Source organism: Chiloscyllium punctatum, chromosome 5 (assembly GCF_047496795.1).
Source record: "Chiloscyllium punctatum isolate Juve2018m chromosome 5, sChiPun1.3, whole genome shotgun sequence".
In the NCBI taxonomy this organism is placed as follows: Eukaryota; Metazoa; Chordata; class Chondrichthyes; order Orectolobiformes; family Hemiscylliidae; genus Chiloscyllium; species Chiloscyllium punctatum.
In genome coordinates, this window is record NC_092743.1 from 120,090,774 (window position 1) to 120,110,067 (window position 19,294).

General features: G+C 42.3%; 1 protein-coding gene across 1 annotated transcript in view; it reads left to right on the plus strand.

The window, feature by feature from the left end:
• The window catches only part of eif3hb (eukaryotic translation initiation factor 3, subunit H, b), a 120,529-nt gene that overhangs the window by 72,403 nt on the left and 28,832 nt on the right, over positions 1-19,294 (plus strand). The window contains exon 5 of the mRNA XM_072571231.1: positions 7,346-7,495. Coding sequence (XP_072427332.1) covers positions 7,346-7,495 — 150 coding nt within the window. The remainder of the gene's footprint in view (positions 1-7,345; positions 7,496-19,294) is intronic.

Genomic DNA, 19,294 nt, shown 5'->3' on the forward strand with positions numbered 1-19,294 from the left:
ATAAAAAGAAAATAAACTATCAATTGGCTAAGAGGCTTGGGTTCAAGTCCCACTTAGCCCAGAGGTATGTAATAGCATCTCTGAACAAGTGGATTAGAAAATATCTGATGAACTGGAGTCAAGATGATGGGGGGAATAATGCATGATGGAGTCCTACACATATGGGCTAGGATACCCAGGTGTGCACCTCACCTGATCCAGAGGAGTGTAATAATGTCTCTGAACAGGTTAATTTGAAAATATAAAATAAGAGCCTGGTGGATCCATACCTTGGGGCCAGGAGACTAGGGTTCAAGCTCCTGACCTGTCTGAACATGTTAGTTGCAAATACCTTTGCAGGGCTTTTGTGGCAGTGTTGTGTCCCTACTTCTAAGTCAAGAGGCCTGGGTTCAAGTCATAGCATGTCTAAACAGGTTGAATGTTTTTTAAAAAAAAGCTGGTTCCTTCAGCTCATGTCCCTTGGGTCTGAAGTTCGGTTTCAAGTTCCACCTGTCTGATGTGCCATTACGTGTCACTATAGCTTGTTTAACACTGTTTTCAAGAGTTGAGTTCTTACCATCTCTGGTGGCCATTTTTATTCTCTATTCAATTTTGAGTGATTGGAATTCTTTCCCAGCTGCTTAGAGACAGGGAAAGGATCCAGGAAGGAAAGGTGGAAACTGATATTTATACAAGACTATGGATTTACAATCATACTGAGTTTTTTGCTGCCTAATTCAATATTTGAATATTGGTGTATGAAATATAGTTGTCATAGGAGAAGGCACAGTTCCAAAGTTTTGCCAGAAATATACCATGAACCCGAGGCTATAGTTATGAAAGGCTGATTAAGTTGGAACTTTTTCTATAAATGTAGAAAGTCAAAGAGGGAACAAATAAAAGTTTTCAAAATTGGGTAGTTTTATTAGAATATGCCATAAGACTATTTCTACTAGTTGCAAAATGGATAAAGGTAAGAAAGACTTGGATTATATTGGAACACCAAAGAGCAAATGAAAAGAGTTGGGTCAGAATTGTTAATAAAATATGTTGAAAAGTTTGAAGTCTATAGGTAGACTTTTTTAAACAAAAATCATTTTGTTCAGAAGCCCTTGTGGATTATGTAGAACTATATGCTTTATTGTCAGTGGAAAATTAGAAATCCCACAACGCCAAGTATAATCCAACAGGTTTAATTGGAAGCACTGTCTTTCAGAGCGCTGCTCCTTCATCAGGACAACCGCCTGAAGAAGGAGCGGCACTCCGAAAGCTAGAGCTTCCAATTAAACCTGTTGGACTATAACCTGGTGTTTTGTGATTTTTAACTTTGTACACCCCAGTCCAACACCGGCATCTCCAAATCTTGTCAGTGGAGGGCGCTCTGAAGTTACCATGGCTGACAGGGCCCCCTTGTGTCTAAACCTTGGTATTCTCACAGTTTGATACTGAATGAATCCATATGCCACAGAACCAAAATGTTCGGACCAGCGTTTGGTTGAACGTTAATAACACTGCTCTTTTAATGAGCAGTTCAGACTCCCAGAATCTATTCTTGTCTTTTTGATATTCTAAAAAGCTTTCTGAATTGAGGCTGTGGCCAATAGAAATGAGGTACATTATGCAAGTACCTGTTTGCTTATTTCCATATGTCTGGGAGTCTGTCTCAATTTTGTGGTACAGAAGTTGGTTTTCTGAAAAGTCCTTTTTGAAAATAGATGTCTGAATGTCAGGGGTCAGGAATGGGTAATGGAATTGTACAATCATTCCCAGCACAGCAGAAGCTGGACATGGAAGATGTAATTTTATTACATTGATAGAGGATATTGTCTGTATTTTATGGCCTTTTACCCCAGTACTTCTTAGTCTGCCCTTTCATTACTATTGCAATTAATGACAAGTAACACTCTAGTAGCTGACAAATACTGGTAACTTTTTAGCAGCATCTTCCATTTGTATCAAAGTGTTTTTTTAACTCCCTCCCTCACAGGATTGTGAGGAATCCACACTAAATGGACTTCAGTTCAAGTAGGCAAATCGCCACCATCTTCTCAAAGGAAACTGAGGATGGGCAATAAATGCTGGCCTAGCCATCGGTGTCCCCCTCCCGGAATGAATTAAAACAAAACTTGTGGGCGGCACGGTGGCACAGTGGTTAGCACTGCTGCCTCGCAGCGCCGGAGACCCGGGTTCAATTCCCGCCTCAGGCGACCGACTGTGTGGAGTTTGCACGTTCTCCCCGTGTCTGCGTGGGTTTCCTCCGGGTGCTCCGGTTTCCTCCCACAGTCCAAAGATGTGCAGGTCAGGTGAATTGGCCATGCTAAATTGCCCGTAGTGTTAGGTAAGGGGTAGATGTAGATGTAGGGGTATGGGTGGGTTACGCTTCGGCGGGGCGGTGTGGACTTGTTGGGCCGGAGGGCCTGTTTCCACACTGTAAGTAATCTAATCTAAAAACTGTTTTAGATGACCTCACATTTACTAAGGACCAAACGTGGGAGGCAGGCAAAGAGTGTGTTGGAATCGTCATATCTAGATGTCAGCGAGACATGGATGAAAGTATGAACAATTTTTGACTAGAGAAGGGTTAGAGGTGGGCTGTAATATTGAGGCGTATGGAGACAGTTTTGGGAAAAATAAGAGGTCAGAAACATGTCTTGAGCTCAAATGTGACATAATGCTTGGGAACAGTCTGGTTCAGATTTGAAGAGATTCTCAGGAGAAGGGGTGGAGTTTGTAGTGAGAAATCAGAATTAATGGCTGGAGCCAATGACAATGGCCTTGGTCTTCTAAATATTTAGTTGGTGGACCTTTCTGATTGGCAGGACTGCATGTTGATCAAGGAATGCGAAGCTTTCGAGAGAGTGCGGGGGTTGGTTAGAGCTGGGTATCATCACCATTCGTGTGAAAGATGAACCTATGTTTTTGCATGATGTCACTGAAACAGTAGGAGAGGTTTTTCAGCATGAAGTGTGTTCAGCTAGTTTTTTGATATTATGTGCAGTGAATTGAATTTGTTGAAGTCTGGCATTTGGCAAAGTGACCTGAAGATGAAGATGAATTATGACTTGGCATTTCTGGCTGAAGATGGTTGTGAGAGGTTCAGCTTTATCATTTGCTCTCAAGTACTCTGCTACATTTTGAAGGTGTGAGCGTTCGTGGAGCCATTTCCTCCCACACGTTGTTAATTGTGTAGCTCTGTTAATGGTTGGATAACAGCTTGGAATATTTAGAAATTCAAAGGGAAGAACTGTAATTCAGCGACTGATGAGTTAAAAGCATGAATTGGCGTGCGGGGTCCCTGTATTAATGCATTTTTATATGATTTTTTTAACTCAAGTTTAAAGCATATATACATTAGGTTATTTTAGTTGATGTGATTCATCACTCTGAAGATGGTGAATGATGTATGCGGGATAAAATTGTTTTATATTAAATAGCTTCTCTATTGATGCTTATCCTATTAAGAGATGCAATATGTCATCTAACCCTATATCTTGTAATCTGTTGTTGATTTTTGGCAAAATAACTTCAATCATCTGTAAGCATTCAGAGGTAAGTTGCAGCTTCGTTGGTAAGGGGTATTTGCAAATTCACTGGTGATTGTATATTTCTGGCTTAGTCAGTTCTGTAGTGTAGTAGCTTCTTTTCAAACTTCTGAAATTTTTTTCCAAGTATTCTAACAGTCTTTGCATGTCTCTTGTATAGATATTCTAGAACAGCCAAACCACTTTGTTTCTCTGATCTACAAGAGATTTTAAAGATGGTTTTATGTGGATTACATTGATATGGACTAAGTAGAATATTTCACCTATTGATGATATATTCAGTGATGCATTTTAATCATTCGCTGCATCCTTTAATCTTGTTAAATAATTTGTTGGGGAGTAATTTCATACTGAATTTTCTTGTTACATTTTTATTTCAAAGTCATTTGACTACTGGGGAATGACTTCATGTATGACTTCACACTTCTGTACATTGATAAAGTAAGAGTTGTTCTGGCAGAGTCCTCTAACAGGAGTAATTTAATAGTGGCCAAGAGTAGAAAATTTCAATATTCCATTCATTATCTAATTCACTTCTCTTGTAGAATTCCAACTCTTTTCATACTCGATCCAAAAGATTCACAGCAGATCAAACCTGAAACTTTCCTAATCTTCGTTGCTTGACTGCTTGCTCAATTCGAGCATCTGAACCGTTAACAGGCATTTTTGCATTGTAATACCAGTGATAGAAAGTCCTTAAATTGTTGAAATATTGTAAATGTGGAACCTTCAAGTGCTCTGAAAGGAATCATACATGCATTGAGAGCTGCCATTCAGATGGTATAAAACCACATAAGCATGTAAAGCACAAAATGGTTCACAAGATGGAACTTCACCCCAAAATGAGTCTGTCTAACTCAAATGATTGGGTTAATGTTTGAGTTCTGTTGATTTTAGGGAATTTGTGATCACAATTAACTAATACAAGCAGTCGATGACTTATTGCAATTTTCTGGTACTTTATTAAGAACAAGCGGTTTAGATATGGTGCATTTGTTAATTAGGTAATGAAAGGAAATTTATGACCTGCGACAGATGAAAATACTTTAACAATCCTGGAGCTATTCTATGGAATAATGGAGTAGAAGGAGTGCACACCCAAGTCCCAGTGGTCCTGTGTCTTGTCATGGTGATGTCTCAGGACCAACAGTCTTTCTGTGGGCTGATGTGGAGGAACTCCTGGTCTTCCCCAAGGTGAGGGGTGTCGGTCGTCTTCCTGAATCTTCTAACCACTTCCTCCTCTCCCATCCTTGTTAATATACCTTATTTTTGGGGCTGATCATCAAAGGTATGTCAGTCATTGTCCAACTTCTTAGCCAGTGGGTGGAAGACAACTACTCATGGGTCAGTTTTCCATTGCCCCTTGCCCACATACATTTGAAAGTTAGTTTGCCATGTTTTCTAAGAACAAATGCTTCTTATTTTTGATATACTGCGTTGCTACTGGAGTAGGATAGTGCACGAGTCAAGACCTTGAGCTGAGTTTACAGAAGCTAGTTACTAATGCAATAGTTAGCTGAGGTCTCATGCTACACAGGAAATGCCAAATATGAAATACTGAGTTCGCACAGTGATGGTACCATGCTTTCAAGAGGGATTTGTTCTTGTAGAGAGATGTTGCCAGTGGTGATGGAATGTCTGCTTCAGAAGCAATGCCATTACAAAAGAGAAAGTGCTAGAAAAGCTAAAAGGTCTTAAAATTGATAAATCTCCTGGCGTTGGTTGAGATCTTTCAAAAGTCACTGGAGTCAGGGAAAGTCCCGGATGATTGGAAGATCGCTGTTGTAACCCTCTTGTTCAAGAAAGGATCAAGGCAAAAGATGGAAAATTATAGGCCAATTAGCCTAACCTCGGTTGTTGGTAAAGTTCAAGAATCCATCATTAAGGATGAGGTTTCTAAATTCTTGAAAGAGCAGGGTCGGATTAGAACAAGTCAACATGGATTTAGTAAGGGGAGATCATGCCTGACAAACCTGTTGGAGTTCTTTGAAGAGGTGACAAGTAGGTTAGACTAGGGAAACCCAGTGGATGTTATCTACCTAGACTTCCAAAAGGCCTTTGATAAGGTGCCACACGGGAGGCTGCTGAGCAAGTTGAGGGCCCATGATGTTCGAGGTGAGCTACTGGTATGGATTGAGGATTGGCTGTCTGACGGAAGGCAGAGAGTTGGGATAAAAAGTTCTCTTTCGGAATGGCAGCGGTGTCCCACAGGGTTCAGTGTTGGGGCCGCAGCTGTTCACATTATATATTAATGATCTGGATGAAGGGACTGGGGGCATTCTAGTGAAGTTTGCAGATGATACGAAGATAGGTGGACAGGCAGGTAGTACTGAGGAAGTGGGGAGGCTGCAGAAGGATCTAGACAGTTTGGAAGAGTGGTCCAGGAAATGGCTGATGGAATTCAATGTGAGCAAATTCTTGCACTTTGGAAAAAAGAATACAAGCATGGACTACTTTCTAAATGGTGAGAAAATTCATAAAGCCAAAGTACAAAGGGATCTGGGAGTGCTAGTTGAGGATTCTCTAAAGGTAAACATGCAGGTTGAGTCCGTGATTAAGAAAGCAAATGCAATGTTGTCAATTATCTCAAGAGGGTTGGAATATAAAAGCACTGTTGTGCTACTGAGACTTTATAAAGCTCTGGTTAGGCCCCATTTGGAGTACTGTGTCCAGTTTTGGTCCCCACACCTCAGGAAGGACATACTGACACCTGGAGCCTGTCCAGCGGAGATTCACACAGATGATCCCTGGAATGGTAGGTCTAACATATGAGGAACGGCTGAGGATCCTGGGATTGTATTCATTGGAGTTTAGAAGATTAAGGGGAGATCTAATAGAAACTTACAAGATAACACATGGCTTGGAAAGGGTGGACGCTAGGAAATTGTTTCCGTTAGGCGAGGAGACTAGGACCCGTGGACACAGCCTTAGAATTAGAGGGGGTAAATTCAGAACAGAAATGTGGAGACATTTCTTCAGCCAGAAAGTGGTGGACCTGTGGAATTCATTGCCACAGAGTGCAGTGGAGGCTGGGACGCTAAATGTCTTCAAGGCAGAAATTGATAAATTCTTGATGTCACAAGGAATTAAGGGCTATGGGGAGAATGCGGGTAAGTGGAGTTGAAATGCCCATCAGCCATGATTGAATGGCGAAGTGGACTCGATGGGCCGAATGGTCTTATGTCTTATGGTAAGCAGCTTTGAGCTCCTTTTAATTAGACAAAAAGAGCATGAGTGGATGGAGTCAGACTCTCACACACCCAGTGTTTTAGTTTTGCTTTCAGTTGAAATTGGGAATTGGCTGTTGAAGCTGTTAGATACAGCTGTTTCTCTACTGCAGCTAAAAGTTTGAATTCTTTCTTTGCTGCTATATTGTTTGTTTATTTCACTGTTCCTTTCTCCTGGATTAGTAGAGATAACAAGTGAGGAAAATCTGTTTTGCTGAATTTGCCTTTGCCAGTGGTGTATTTGAGATGCTGTTGTATCATTAGTAGTTAAATAATATATTCTTTCGTTAAGTATTTCAATAGAGTTAAGTTATGTCAATTATTTTTGTTTGTATTCTAACTGTGGTGTAAGAATCAAGTATGTTTTGCTTAAAGAGTAGTAGTTTGACCAATCAAATCACATCTGGAACACAGTATCTTAGACTTTAAATAAGAAAAGTTAGGGTCAGGCTATCTCTTCGATGTATTTTAAAGGGTCCATAATAGGTTTAAGGGGACCCCCAATTCTCAGCATGACTAATGACCTTTCTGAACAAAGTTTGAATAAATACCGCATTATTCTCTAGGTCTTTTATCTTGTTTTTTTTTGTCAACTAGGATAAAGAAGGCACTCATAACTTCTGAAAATATGTTTGAAGAAGTCCCCATAATTATAAAGAATTCTCATCTCGTTAATGTATTGTTGTGGGAACTAGAAGAAAAATCAAATGTGGCTGAAAAGCAGGAACTCCTTAATCTGGCTAGTGGGTAAGTTTGCTTTTCTATGATTTTTTTGCTTTTTTAAAGAGTATGTATTCCTGTAAAATAAATCTGCTTTGTAAGGGTTTGAAGTCACAAGACACCAGGTTACAGTCCAGCGTGTTTATTTAAAATTGCAAGCTTTTGGAGCATTGCTCCTTTGTCAGGTGAAGGAGCAGCGCTCTGAAAATTTGTGATTTCAAATAAACCTCTTGGACTATAACCTGGTGTCATGTGATTCTGGCTTTGTCCACCTCAGTCCAACACCAGCACCTCCATATCATTGTAAATGATATCATGTTGATAGGTGCTTGTTACTGAAGCTTGTTTGGCTGATACGCGGGGAGAGATATTTGAAAAGGACCTTGGAGCAATCTTTTCACACAGAGAATGGTGTGGTTACAATTAGAACATTTAAAAGATATTTGGATTCATATATGGATAGGAAAGATTTGGAGAGACATAGATCAAACACAGGCAAAAGGAACTAGTTCAGTTTAGGAGATGTAGTTAGCATGGACATGTTGGGTCAAGGGCCCCGTTTCTGTGCTGTATGATTCACTGACTCTCTATTACTGAAGATGAATTTTCATCAATTTTCTGGGTACACCAGCATGAGGCTGCAAGAACATAGCAAGCCAGGCAGCATCAGGAGGTGGAGAAGTCAATGTTTTTGATGTAACCCTGCAGGGCTGGGAGTGGGTGTATGGGGAGCTGCAGATAAGGGGTGGGAGAGGGAAGGAGTGGATGGCGGGATGGTGAGGTAGGGATAGGTGAACACAGGTAGGGGGTACGGCCTCTTTGGTCGATGTGATGAATGAATCCTGTTGGTAGATTAGATTAGATTGGATTACTTACAGTGTGGAAACAGACCCTTCGGCCCAACAAGCCCACACCAACCCACCCAGACCCATTCCCCTACATCTCACATCTAACACTACGGGCAATTTAGCATGGCCAGTTCACCTAACCTGCACATTTTTGGACTGTGGGAGGAAACCGGAGCACCCGGAGGAAACCGACTCAGACATGGGTAGAATGTGCATACTCAACACAGACAGTTGCCTGAGGTGGGAATTGAACCCACATCTCTGGCGCTGTGAGGCAGCAGTCCTAACCACTGTGCCATCGTGCTGCCCACACGGAAGGAAGAGTCAATCAGAGGAGTGGAAGGAAGAGAGTTGGGGGATGGGGAGGGAGGTTATTTGAAATTGGAGAACTCGATGTTGAGTCCTCCTGAGCTGTAGGCTGCCTAGGTGGAAGATGAGATGTTGGTCCTGCAGTTTGCAGTGTGATTCACTGTGGCAATGGAGAAGGCCAAGGATGGTCATGTCAAAGAGGGATTGGGAAGGGGAACTAAAATTGCTGGTGACTGGGAGATCAGGTCGGCCCTGGCTGAGCTGCTCAGCGTAATGTGCTCTGAGTTTACGTTTGGTCTTCCTGTTGAATGGAAGACCACATCTGGTGCACTGGATACAATAACCTAGGTTGGAAGAGATGCAAGTGAATCTCTGTCTCACCAGGAAGGACTGTTCGGTGTCCTGGATGGAGGTGAGGGGGCTGGTGTATCGGCAGGTTTTGCAGGAGAAGGTACCTGGGGGTTCGGGGTGGTTAGTGGGGAGAGTGGCGAAGGGAACGGTCCATGCAGAAGACAGAGTCAGGGCTGGGGAGGGAAAGATGTACTTTGTGGCGGAATCTAATTGTAGTTGGCGGAAGTGATGAAGGGTGATGTGTTGGTTGCGGAGACTGGTGGGGTGGTAGGTGGGAACAAGGGGACCCTGACTTCATTGCATATGGGGGTGGGGGGGGAGGAAGGGGGGAGGTTTAGAGCAGTGGAACAGGCAGTGGACGAGGTGCAATGGGGGGCTGTTTGGCTGATGGGAAAACATGTTATTCAAAATCGGTGGACATTTGGGATGCTTGGGAGTGGAATGTCTGCTCATCCGAGCAGATGAGGTGGAGGAATTGGGAGATTGGGATACAGTTCTTGCAGGATACTGAGTGGGAGAAGGTGTAGTCCATGTAGTTATGGGAGTCTGTGGGTTAATATAAATGTCCGTCTGAAGACTGTCATCAAAGATCAAAATGGAGAGGTCCAGACAGGGAGGGAGGTGTCTGAGATGGACCAAGTGAATTTGAGGGTGAGGTAGAAGTTGTGGGTGAAGTCGATGAACTGCTCCAGTTCAGCTTGGGTGCAGGACTTTATGTAATGATGGAAGAGTTGAGGCATAGTGCCTGTGCAGGTACCAATGATGGACTGTTTAACATATTTGACCAAGAGGCAGGTGTAGCTAGGGCCCATCTGAGTGCCCATGGCCACCCCCTGGGTTTGGAGGATATGGGAAGAGTTAAAGGAAAAGTTAGTAAGGGTGAGGACCAGTTCAACGTGACTGAGGAGGCTGGAGGGTGGAGGGTGACTGGATGGTCTGTTGGAGAGAGAGAAGCTGAGGGCCTGAAGGCCATCCTTGTAGGGTATGGTCACATATCAGGACTGCATATCCATAGTGAAGATAAAGTATTGGGGGCTGGAGAACTGGAACTTACTCGAGAGGTGGAGGGCATAGTTGGTGTCGCAGATATAGCTAGAAGGAGAGGATGGAGTCTAGATAGGACGGGATGAGTTCGTTGGGGCAGGAGCATGGGGAGACTATGGGTCGGCTGGGGTAGTTTGGCTTGTGGATCTGGGGGAGCAGGGAGAACTCGTCTGTACAGGGCCTACGGACTGTAAGGTTGAAGGTGAGATCAGTGGAGGCAGTGAGATCACAGACAGTGAGAGTCATTTTGGCACGATGGGTCACAGTGGGGTCGTGATCAAGGGGGGCAGTTAGGACATGGTGCGTTGGTGTTTGGCCTCTGCAACATAGCGGTTGTCCTCCAGACCACCACCATCCTGCCTTTATCAGTGGGTTTGATGGTGAAGTGGGGGTTGGTGTGGAGGAAAGGGAGTGTGTTGTGGAGAAAATATAGAGAATCACCAGGAGACGCAGAGAGTTCTTAAGAAGTAGGTCTTTTATTTGCAATCAAAAAACCGTGACACTGAGAAAGCAGATTCTCGAATGCCCACAAGCCTCAGGGTCCGTGGATATTTTTTTTTTATCATGTTTCTGTCAGCTTATCAGCATATCCAACTATATTAATCAAAGTACCTCACTCTAGCTACACAATAAACCAGTGATGTTAGTTCCCATTATCTCTTTAGTTGTACTTTCTACTTGATGTTATTCTAATGTCACGGTTAGATATTTATTGCTAACTCTGCTACAGTGATTTTCTATTCCAGACTAACCTGTCATGATAGATATTTAGCTGTTCCATCTATTACAATAGTCTCCTGTCTCAAGCTGACTCTACTAACTATTAATTAGTTATTTTAATGTAATGTCCCAAATATTTATGGTCCCAATCCTGTCATAATAACACTTAACAGAGAAACTTGCTTTATTACTTGTGTTATCTCATCTCGCCATAGTGACCTTTCAGCCTTAACCTTACTCTGCTAATTGGTGTAAGAGCATTCCACTATTCTTATCCCATTCTGCCTTCCACAGACCACAGATTGCCAGTGGTCTTCATGCTTTGACCCTTCCCATGCTTTCATTTTCTTTATTTTCCATAAGTGCTGCATGTTCAGCAAGGTGAGGTTGGAGTGGAGATGGACATTACTATGACACCACAGACTCCCATAACTACCTGGAACTACACATCCTTTCACCCAGTATCCAGCAAGAACTCCATCCCTTTCTCCCAAATCCTCCACGTCTGCCTCCGCCACATCTGCTTGGACAAGGAGACATTCCACTCCCAAGCATCCCAAATGTCCATCTGTTTTGAACAACGTGCTTTCTCTCCTCTGTCATCCAGACAGCCCTCCACCACACCACCTCCACTCCCCATTCCACTGCTCTAAACCCCTCCCCCCACCACCTGCACCAACCTATCGCCTTCCCAACAGCCTTCCTCCCCTCAGCCCCCTCCCCCCCCCACAACATTCCATTCCCCCCTCCCAAACACAATAAAGACCAATTAACAGATCATCTTTACTCACTCACACCAACTCCAGTTATATACCACAACCAAGAACATCTTCCCTTTCCCACCCCTCTCTGCCTTCCGAAAGGGCCATTCCCTTTGCCAATTTTTGGTTTGTGCCACTGTCCCCAACCCTCTGAGTGCCCAGAGGGTACTGCAACCAGAAAAGATGCAAAACCTGCCAGGACACCAAACCCCTCACGTCCATCCAGGGCCACAAGCAGTCCAATCAGCTGAGACAGCGGTTCACCTGCCTCTCCCACAGTCTAGTTTACTGTATCCAGATGCTCCAATATGGTCTTCTCTATATCAGGGAGACCAAACGTAAACTCAGGGTGTGGTTTTCCTAGCCGGCAGGGGCTGAGACCTGATCTCCCAATCACCGCCCATTTTAATTCTCCTTCCTACTACCTTTCCGACATGACCATCCTTGGCCTCCTCCATTGCCACAGCAAATCAGACCGCAAATTGGAGGAACAACATTTCATCTTACCCTATCCATTCCCCTCATAATTTTGTAAACCTCTATAAGGTCACTCATCAGCCCCCGATGCTCCATGGAAAACAGCCCCAGCCTGTTCACCCTCTCCCTATAGCTCAAATCCTCCAACCCTAGCAACATCCTTGCAAATCTTTTCAGAACCCTTTCAAGTTTCACAACATCTTTCCGGTCGGAAGGAGATCAGAATTACATGCAATATTCTAGCAGTGGCCTAACCAATGTCCTGTACAGCCGCAACATGACCTCCCAAATCCTGTACTCTATACTCTGACCAATAAAGGAAAGCATACCAAACGCCTTCTTCACTATCCTATCTACCTGCGACTCCACTTTCAAGGAGCTTTGAATCTGCAGTCCAACGTCTCTTTGTTCAGCAACACTCCCCAGGATCTTACCATTAATTGTATAAATCCTGCTAAGATTTGCTTTCCCAAAATGTAGCACCTCGCATTTATCTGAATTAAACTCCATCTGCCACCTCTCTGCCCATTGGCCCATCTGGTCAAGATCCTGTTGTAATCTGAGGTAACCGTCTTCGCTGTCCACTATGCCTCCAATTTTGGTATCATCTGCAAACTTACTAACTGTACCTCTTACGCTTGCATCCAAATCATTTATGTAAATGACAAAAAGTAGAGGACCCAGCACCGATCCTTTTGGCACTCCACTGGTCACAGGTCTCCAGTCTGAAAAGCTACCCTCCACTACCATCCTCTGTCTTCTACCTTTGAGCCAGTTCTGTATCCAAATGGTTCGTTCTCCCTGTATTCTGAGAGATCTAAGCTTGCTAATCAGTCTCTCATGGGGATTCTTGTCAAACGCCTTACTGAAATCCATATGGATCACGTCTACCACTCTGCCCTCATCATTCCTCTTTGTTACTTCTTCAAAAAACTCAATCGAGTTTATGTGACATGATCTCCCATGCACAAATCCATGTTGACTATCCCTAATCAGTCCTTGCTTTTCCAAATACATGTACATCCCCTGTCCCTCAGGATTCCCTCCAACAACTTGCTCACCACTGACATCAGGCTCACTGGTCTATAGTTCCCTGGCTTGTCCTTACCACCCTTCTTAAACAGTGGCACCACATTAGCCAACCTCCAGTCTTCCGGCACCTCACCTGTGACTATCAATGATACAAATATCTCAGCAAGAGGCCCAGCAATCACTTCTCTAACTTCCCACAGAGTTCTGGGTGCACCTGATCAGGTCCTGGGGATTTATCCACCTTTATGCGTTTCAAGACATCCAGCACTTCCTCCTCTGTAATTTGGACATTTTGCAAGGTGTCACCATCTATTTCCCTACAGTCTATATCTTCCATAACACACTTCCATGGTAAATACTGATGCAAAATACTCGTTTAGTATCTTCCCCCATTTTCTGCCGCTCCACACAAAGGCCGCCTTGCTGATCTTTGAAGGGCCCTATTTTCTCCCCTGTTACCCTTTTGTCCTTAACATATTTGTAAAAACCCATTGGATTCTCCTTAATTCTATTTGCCAAAGCTATCTCATGTCCCCTTTTTGCCCTCCTGATTTCCCTCTTAAGTATACTTCTACTGCCTTTATAGTCTTCTAAGGATTCACTTGATCTATCCTGTCTATACCTGACATATGCTTCCATCTTTTTCTTAACCAAACCCTCAATTTCTTTAGTCTCCAGCATTCCCTATACCTACCAGCCTTTCCTTTCACCCTGACAAGAATATACTTTCTCTGCATTCTCGTTATCTCATTTCTGAAGGTTTCCCATTTTCCAGCAGTCCCTTTACCTGTGAACATCTGCCCCCAATCAGCTTTTGAAAGTTCTTGCCTAATACCATCAAAATTGGCCTTTCTCCAATTTAGAACTTCAACTTTTAGATCTGGTCTATCCTTTTCCATCACTATTTTAAATTTAATAGAATTATGGTCACTGGCCCCAAAATGCTCTCCCACTGACACCTCCGTCACCTGCCCTGCCTTATTTCCCAAGAGTAGGTCAAGTTTTGCAGCTTCTCTAGTAGGTACATCCACATACTGAATCAGAAAATTGTCTTGTACACACTTAACAAATTCCTCTCCATCTAAACCCTTAACACTATGGCAGTCCCAGTCGATGATTGGAAAGTTAAGATCCCCTACAATAGCCACCCTATTATTCTTATAGATTGCTGAGATCTCCTTACAAGTTTGCTCTTCAATTTCCCAATGACTATTAGGAGGTCTCTAATACAATCCCAATAAGGTGATCATCCTTTTCTTATTTCTCAGTTCCACCCTAGATGTATTTCCAGGAATATCCTCCCTCAGTACATCTATAAAAACACCACTCCCCTTCCTCTCTTGCATCCCTTTCTATCTTTCCTGTAGCATTTGTATCCTGGAACATTAAGCTGCCAGTCCTGTCCATCCCTGAGCCATGTTTCTGTAATTGCTATGATATCCTAGTTCCATGTTCCTAACCATGCCCTGAGTTCATCTGCCTTCCCTGTTAGGCCCCTTGCATTGAAATAAGTGCAGTTTAATTTATTAGTCCTACCTTGTCCTTGCCTGCCCTGACTGTTTGACTCGCTTCTGTTCTCAACTATATCAGTCTCAGATTGATCTCTTTCCTCACTTCTCCCTGGGTCCCACCCCCCCACTAGTTTAAATCCAGTGGTGGTTCTGTTCGCCGAGCTGGGAATTTGTGTTGCAGGCATTTTGTCCCCTGTCTAGGTGACATCCTCAGTGCTTGGGAGCCTCCTGTGAAGCGCTTCTGTGATGTTTCCTCCCTGGCTGTTCTCTGTTTGGCTTGTCTGAAAATAACAGTGTTGTCCCAGTCGAACTCATGTTGCTTGTCATCTGCATGTGTGGCTACTAAGGATAGCTGGTCATGTCGTTTTGTGGCTAGTTGGTGTTCATGGATGCGGATAGTTAACTGTCTTCCTGTTTGTCCTATGTAGTGTTTTCTGCAGTCCTTGCATGGGATTTTGTACACTATATTGGTTTTGCTCCTGCTGGGTTTTTTGACGTCTTGCTGGCCCCTCTCCTCCTTTAGAACATTCTGCTCCCTCTGTGAGACATCCTTGATCCTGGCACCAGGGAAGCAACACACCATTCTGATTTTAGAAACGTCTGTCTATACCTTGGACTAGAGAATCCCCTAACACAATTGATCTCTTGGAACCCGACGTACCCCTCATTGCATTACAGCCAGTCTCAATACTAGAAACTTGGCTGTTCATGCTATGTTTCCCTGAGAATTCTTCCCACTCTAAACAGCATACATGTTTGAAATGGATATAGCCACAAAAGACTCTTGCACTAGCTGCCTTACCTCCCTTACCCTTCCTGGAGTTAACCCATCTGCGTGACTGTGTCTGAGACCTCCCCCCTTCCTATAATTGCCATCTGTCACATACTGGTGTTTTTGCAAATTCCTCATTGCTTCTAACTGTCTCTCCAACTGATCCATTCGATCTGATAAGATTTGCAACCAGCAGCATTTATGGCAGATATAATCTGCAGTAACCCCTAAACTCTCTTTAAACTCCCACATCTGACAAGAAGCACATTTTATTCTACTAAAGGCCATTTTTGCTTCTTCACAATCTGTAGACCCAGAAAATAACCCTGTCTTATTCCTCTACAAACACTGCGCCAGGTTAAATTTATAGTTATGGCTTTGATTTTAAGTTTAATCAAAAAGACCTATCTCCAAAAACATATAATCAAGAAAGAATCCACTCTACTCACTACTGCAGACTTTCTGTAGGTCACACTTAAAACAACAATACACTTATCTGCTTCTGTGCTGTGATCTTCGCCCAACAGTTCCTCCAAGATCAGTTGTGAATTTCACTGTTTGTTAATTTACCCAGATGCACTCCGATGTCCAGTGATCCATGAATTCAAACAGCAGTGTCAGTTTCTTTCTTTCTCTCCCTCCTGCACTGACCTCACCATGTGCTTCCTTTGTCTGTTCTTTAGTGGATTATTTCAAATTCAGATTTAGGAATCACAGTTTTGGAATGCAGTTGGAATTTGAGCAGTCTGTTCGTAGTAATGACTTATTTCATATTGAACCACTTTCTGGTCCTACTTGCATAGATACCACCTTTCTAAAAATCATCCTTACAGAATGCCTTTGTACAGGCATGAAAGACTACAACAAATGAGTACATAACGTCTTCGTGCCATCCTTAACAAAATTGATCAATTATTAGATATTGACACTCTGCTGCTAATACTCCATATTTTCAATGTGATCAATGCAGTTTAAGTACTTCAAAAAAAAAACTTTCTGCCATGAGTTCTGGCCGTGTTTGAGCCACCTCAGGGCACGCACCTTTATCAGTTACAGGATTATCGTAAAACTCTCAGGAATGTGATTATACAGTGAAAGTAAAAACCTAAGCTGAGAATTTTCAGTTTAGTAGTTAAATGTTGTTTTAAAAGCCATATTTTCTGAAAACCTCCAAGGGAATTGTATGTCCAGATTGAAGGAAGTAAAATTTTGAAATTCATGCAGGACTTTTAATACGCACAAACTTTTATACACCATCCATTTATTTGTTATTTTATTAGTAATGATGCCTGAGGCAGAATAACAATACTATCATTAACTTGTCACACACAAGTCAGCAATTGCTACATAAACAGGACATTTTTGCATGTTATTTATGCTAATTCTTCACTTTTTTTTAATTCAGTGTTGCACGTTTGGTATAGGAGAGAGTGGGGATCAGCAGACCGCTTGATTGAAGGGTTGTGCTTCAGCCTCTCAGCTGTAAATTGTTCTCACCTCATATCCTTATGACACTTCAATCAGCGACCTATGGACAATGATCAAAAAATGAATCCTAGTTTTGTTAGGTTGGGGGGGAAGGGGAGAATTTAGATTCAATGAAGTGTTTAAACCTGGAATTCTCCCTCTGAATTGCTGAACCAATCACGAACTAGCTGAGCCTCTGAAGAGGATAGGAAATCTCATGATAGGGGCGTACCCTTTTGGTCTTTCACACACACTTCACGCTTGTAAAGTTGCTCAAGTTATTGATCTCATCATCGATACTATTTTCTGAAACTGATTTTTTTATTACTTGCCTTCATCATTATTTTTGTGGCTTTGGTAAATGAACAGTCAATATTTCCATTAGTGTCCTTAAAAATCTTAGCTCCACAACAGATTGTCTCTCAATATTTTCTATTGTCAACAAGTTCAACTTATATAGTTTCTTCATCATTTGTGTCTTTTATTCCATTCATTTATGGGGTTGCTGATGATGTTGGCTAGATAGTATTTATTGCCAGTCCCCAATTGCCTGAGAAAAAGTGGTCTTGTGCTGTCCCTTGAACTGCTGAAGTCCTTGAGGGTGTGGGGATGCCTGTTAGGAAGACTTTTTTTAACCTAGCAACAAAGAAGGAATGCTGTTATAGTTCCAGGTCAAGTGTGTTTTTTGGAGGGGAAGCTGTAGGTGGTGATGTTCCCGTGATTTTGCTGCCCTCATCATCTGATGCAAAGTTCTGTCAGGTGATTTTTTTGTTTCTAATTTTTCCTATGGTGCCCTTTATGTAATATTGCGAAACAGAACTGCAGCACTATTTCAAATTGAGTTGAATTGTCATCATAGGCTCAAATCATACCTCAGACATATTTTGTTCCTATTTCAGTACAATCCCAGATGTTATTTTCCTTTTGTTTAAATTGTTGCCTATTTCTGCTGTCTTTCACCGATGTAAGAAATTTCAGAAATTTTATTCTATCAATAATCCTTTTCTTGTGCCTCTGTTTAAATTTTTTTAGGCACATTATTTATTCTGATTCCCTGTTACCATTGTTTTACATTTGAAGTTGTTGCCATTTTTGTAGTGTTAGAGGCAGAGTGGAATGGTTCACCTTTTTTTTTCATTCCTTACTTGATTAAACAGGGTTTTGAGATTTTAAAAGAATGTATTTGCAAACTCATTGTGTACTTAATTCTTTACATTTGGATGATAAAGGATTAGCTAAACAGGATTTCTTGAGTTTTTCAAGTAAGGAGTAGTTTTGTTTATGCACAAACCCAGCCAGTTAAAATGATTTTAAAAAAGTGAAAAGTTTGTCTCAACTTGTGCAAAATGTACATACACATATAAAGCAAACATGCTAAATACAAATTATGGAGTAAGAGGTTTCAGTCACATTACGATTCACAAGAAAGAGATATGTAAGAGTCCACTGGGTGTTTGAGATGGCTGTGGCTATGAAAAATCTTTGTACCCTAGCGAGCAGTTTAAGAGTGAAGCTGACGTCTTTTTCTTTTCCTAAAAACATTGCTGTAGCGCTCAAATCTTCCTTTAAAAATTGTTTGTCTGCTGGAATGTGGGACACAATCAACCTCAGCAAACAAGGTGGCATCTTAGTTGGAATTAGAGTGGAGGGGCATTAGCAGCTCCTCCAAGGTGCTGGTGACTTTTAAAAATTATGCCCTCTTTAAAAAACATACAGAGCCAAGTTGGTTAGGCCACTTTTGGAATATTGTGTGCAATTCTGGTCTCCTTCCTATCGGAAGGATGTTGTGAAACTTGAAAGTGCTCAGAAAAGATTTACAATGATGTTGTCAGGGTTGGAGGATTTGAGCTACAGGGAGAGGCTGAATAGGCTGGGGGTGGTTTCCCTGGAGCGTCAAAGGCTGAGGGGTGACCTCACAGGTTTACAAAATCATGAGGGGTATGGATAGGATAAATAGACAAAATCTTTTCCCTGGGGTGGGGGAGTCCAGAACTAGAGAGCATAGGTTTAGGGTGAGAGGGGAAAGATATAAAAGAGACCTAAGGGGCAACTTTTCCATGCAGAGGGTGGTGCCAGAGCAAGTAGTGAAGGTTAGTAAAATTGCAACATTTAAAAGGCATCTGGATGGGTATTTGAATAGGAGGGGATTAGAGGGATATGGCCCAAGTGCTGGCAAATGGTACTAGATTAGGTTGGGATATCTGGTTGGCATGGGCAAGTTGGCCCGAAGATTCTGTTTCCGCTCTGTACATCTCTATGATCATGTGAATTCTCTCCTATTGTAATCACAAGTTCAAAAAGACTGAGGTCTATTTCAAACAGTAGGTTTGATTAGCTCTGGTCTGGGTAAGGAAATCAAGGTCTTTTGTCCAAGCAATTAACTTCTGAATGGTACTTTCTTCATTTGTTAAATGCTATGAATATAACCATTTTGATTGGCAAGGGGAAAAAAAGCTGTTTATACATTTCCAGGGATTTATTGCTGTGGTGGGATCTTCCCTAAACTTGTGTCTCCACGCCAAGGGAATGAAATG